This window comes from Oncorhynchus clarkii, chromosome 7, assembly GCF_045791955.1.
Source record: "Oncorhynchus clarkii lewisi isolate Uvic-CL-2024 chromosome 7, UVic_Ocla_1.0, whole genome shotgun sequence".
Lineage (NCBI taxonomy): Eukaryota > Metazoa > Chordata > Actinopteri > Salmoniformes > Salmonidae > Oncorhynchus > Oncorhynchus clarkii.
In genome coordinates, this window is record NC_092153.1 from 19,694,157 (window position 1) to 19,697,573 (window position 3,417).

Genomic DNA, 3,417 nt, shown 5'->3' on the forward strand with positions numbered 1-3,417 from the left:
CAATGATTGGGAGTGGTGCTGAAAGGACAGCTCCTGCCCCGCACACAGAGCTTTTTGTTTCAGCAAATAATGGCTGTTCTGTTCTCTTTAATTATATGGGGACATGTTCTGTACAACCACATGGTTTGCGTGTTTCAAAATATAAATGGTGGGATCAAAGTGTTTAATGCTTTCTAATTCCATATCCTCCTTGCTGTACTATGAGGATTTGTAATTCATACATAAAGATTGCCCGATTATTGTTTCGATCTTAATCCAAATTGCAAAAGGCTTTACTCCTCATGTGTTACGTCAGCGACCCCGGTAGGACTGGAATAGAATAGGAGCGCTCCAAATCAGTGCTGAGAACCAGCGAGCGCCCATCCATGCCAAGATTCATACCCTTCGTCTGTCTGCTCTGGCACGAGTGCCTAAGGCTTATGGACAAAACAAAATAGAATAGTTGCATTGAGGAAGAAAATATATTTGGTGTCAGTTTTTTTTCCTTCTAATTACGCACGCAAACATTCCACTATTACTCCTCCAAGCTCAGCAGACTTTCTATCGCTTGCTTCTCGGATATTCCAGAGGAAGCGACTTGTGGCCGCTGTGATTGGCATCGTCATGGTGTTGGCCCTTATCATAGTAATACCGCTGCTTGTGCAAAGTACCAAGACTTCGGCTCACTATGAGATGATGGGCACCTGTCGAATGATCTGTGATCCATACAGTTCGAAACCCGTCAGCGCCACCGCCATGGAGCTCATGCAGGACATGAATGCCATCCCGCCGCCGCCAATGGCGCAAGGCTCCAAAGGTGAATTAGGGCGACCTGGGAAACCGGGACCAAGAGGTCCACCGGGAGAACCAGGACCTCCCGGCCCAAGAGGACCACCCGGAGACAGGGGTGATTCCGGGAAAGCTGTTTACCCCGCGGTAACGACTGCAAAGACCGAAACGGACACGGACGAGGTTAACACTGCACTCAGTGAAACAAAGGTTGCGTTCTATGTCGGGTTGAAGAACCCACACGAAGGATATGAGGTGCTTAAATTCGACGATGTTGTCACAAACTTGGGAAATCAATATGACCCAACCAATGGCAAGTTCACTTGCCAAGTGTCCGGAATGTATTTTTTCACATACCACGTGTTAATGCGAGGAGGCGACGGGACAAGCATGTGGGCAGACTTGTGCAAAAACGGACAGGTAAACATTATTTAATTCAAATAGCATATACGAACATATTGTATTCTCATTAATTTGAAAACAATTCATGTCTAGAACATACTATAAATGCATGGAATAGAATAGGAGCGCTCCAAATCAGTGCTGAGAACCAGCGAGCAACCAATGGCAAGTTCACTTGCCAAGTGTCCGGAATTTATTTTTTCACATACCACGTGAAAAAAAAAATGTATACTACACGCACAAATTGTATGCACTCACTTTATATAATGTTGGCTAGTGCACTTGTCGGCTTTATGGTAGGACATTTAGGACATATGCTTAGTAATGGTAAACTCAGTTAAATCGGGTAGGCTATACATTATATCACCACAGTAAAGAAATGCTTGATCGTTTAGCTGCTTAAGCCCTCGTCCCCCCTTCTGTGGTGTCCAAAGTGACATAATATAACCTATTCTACAAAGTGCTAGTGGAGGAATTTGTCTGACCATAACTGACGAAATGCCCAAAGTGGTATAATATGATGTAATCTACAAAGTGGTAGTGGAGGAATTTGTCTGACCATAAGAGACGAAATCAAAATAACCATAAAATATCAAGTTCGTGAGGATTATACTTATTTTGTGTGTCCCTTCCATTACACAGGTTCGGGCAAGTGCTATTGCACAGGACGCAGACCAGAACTACGATTACGCAGGTAACAGCGTGGTTCTACACCTGGACTCCGGGGATGAGATTTATGTCAAACTGGACGGTGGCAAAGCACACGGAGGCAACAACAATAAGTACAGCACCTTCTCTGGATTCATTTTGTATCCAGATTAAATAGCCTGACAAGTTTGAGGCTACCCATGACTCTTCCTCCGAATGAGGTCCAAACAGAACTTCATCTGTAATTTCGCTCTCTCATTTCCTTTGAAGAGCAGGATGCTTGTAATGGTCTTCTAACCACCAATAATATATAGGATAAATAGGCGATATAGCAGTTGAGGTCGTTTGATTGAATGTGGTAAGATTACTTGATTCAGCAGTTTGTTTTACTCAATAGGATCACCTTATGCGGAGAAATAGCCTATATGTAGCTACGGTCAAATGCACAGAGATAGAATCATATAACCCATGTGTTTGGTACATCCAGAGTTGTGTTTTATTTTATGCCACTAGGTCAACAGTGCATTATATTTTTTCCTGATGTACCAATAAATGTTATTTTACAGTTTGTCTCATTGGATGTTTTTAAAAAATATGACAATGACAGTGTGAGTTACAGTAATTAGGGACTGCATACATTTTTGTACTGGTCCGCCGTGGGAAATGAACCCACAACCATGGCGTTACAAGCACTATGTTCTACCTACTGAACAACACGGGGACCACAGCATGGATGAGTCTTATGGAGCAACGCTGCAGGTTAAAGTGACAACCTGCCATCCAATACTCGCACTAGTGAAGGTGCTCCTCACTTATACATTCTATCATCCGTCAAGACTGAAATGTGTGATTTTCCTTCAAACATTTCATGTTTTCCTTTATGCTTCACTTCAAAAGAAGTGCACAGCTTTAGGGTTCGTTTATGGCGAGGATCTTTATTTGCTCAATCTCCACAAGATTAGTGGAGAAAGAAGGCAGTGGTGTAAAGTACTTAAGTAAAAAATACTTTAAAGTAATACCTAAGTAGTTTTGGAGGTATCTGTACTTTACCATTTACATTTTGGGCAACTTTTACTTCATTTACATTCCTAAAGAAAATAAGGTAGTTTTTACTCCCTACATTTTCCATGACATCCAAAAGTACTCATTACATTTTGAAAGGAAAATTGTCCAACACACACTTATCAAGACAACATCCCTGGTAATCCCTACTGCCTCTGATCTGGCGGATTTACTAAACACAAATGCATCTTTTGTAAATTATGTCTGAGTGTTGGGGTGTGCACCTGGCTATCCTTACAGTTTAAAAACAAGAAAATGGTGTCGTTTGCTTTGTTTAATATACAGTTGAAGTTGGAAGTTTACATACACCTTAGTCAAATACATTTAAACTCAGTTTTTCCACAATTCCTGACATTTAATCCTAGTAAAAATCCCCTGTCTTAGGTCAGTTAGGATCACCACTTTATTTTAAGAAGGTGAAATGTCAGAATAATAGTAGAGAGAATGATTTATTTCAGATTTTATTTATTTCATCACATTCCCAGTGGGTCAGAAGTTTACATACACTGAATTAGTATTTGGTAGCATTGCCTTTAA

At 41.2% G+C, this 3,417-nt stretch overlaps 1 protein-coding gene across 1 annotated transcript; it reads left to right on the forward strand.

The window, feature by feature from the left end:
* The first annotated feature begins 370 nt into the window (after positions 1-370).
* On the forward strand, positions 371-2,380 carry LOC139414146 (complement C1q-like protein 2). The gene is made up of 2 exons (XM_071162027.1): positions 371-1,188; positions 1,813-2,380. The coding sequence occupies exons 1-2, from the start codon at positions 604-606 to the stop codon at positions 1,990-1,992; spliced, it is 765 nt and encodes a 254-aa protein (XP_071018128.1). The 5' UTR covers positions 371-603; the 3' UTR covers positions 1,993-2,380.
* The last annotated feature ends 1,037 nt before the right edge of the window (positions 2,381-3,417 follow it).

Bases quoted from the DNA above. Each gene is read 5' to 3' on its own strand.
- LOC139414146 (XM_071162027.1), top strand. From the start codon at position 604: ATGGTGTTGGCCCTTATCATAGTAATACCGCTGCTTGTGCAAAGTACC. The intron at 1,189-1,812 runs GTAAACATTATT...TCCATTACACAG, and splicing joins ACTTGTGCAAAAACGGACAG to GTTCGGGCAAGTGCTATTGC.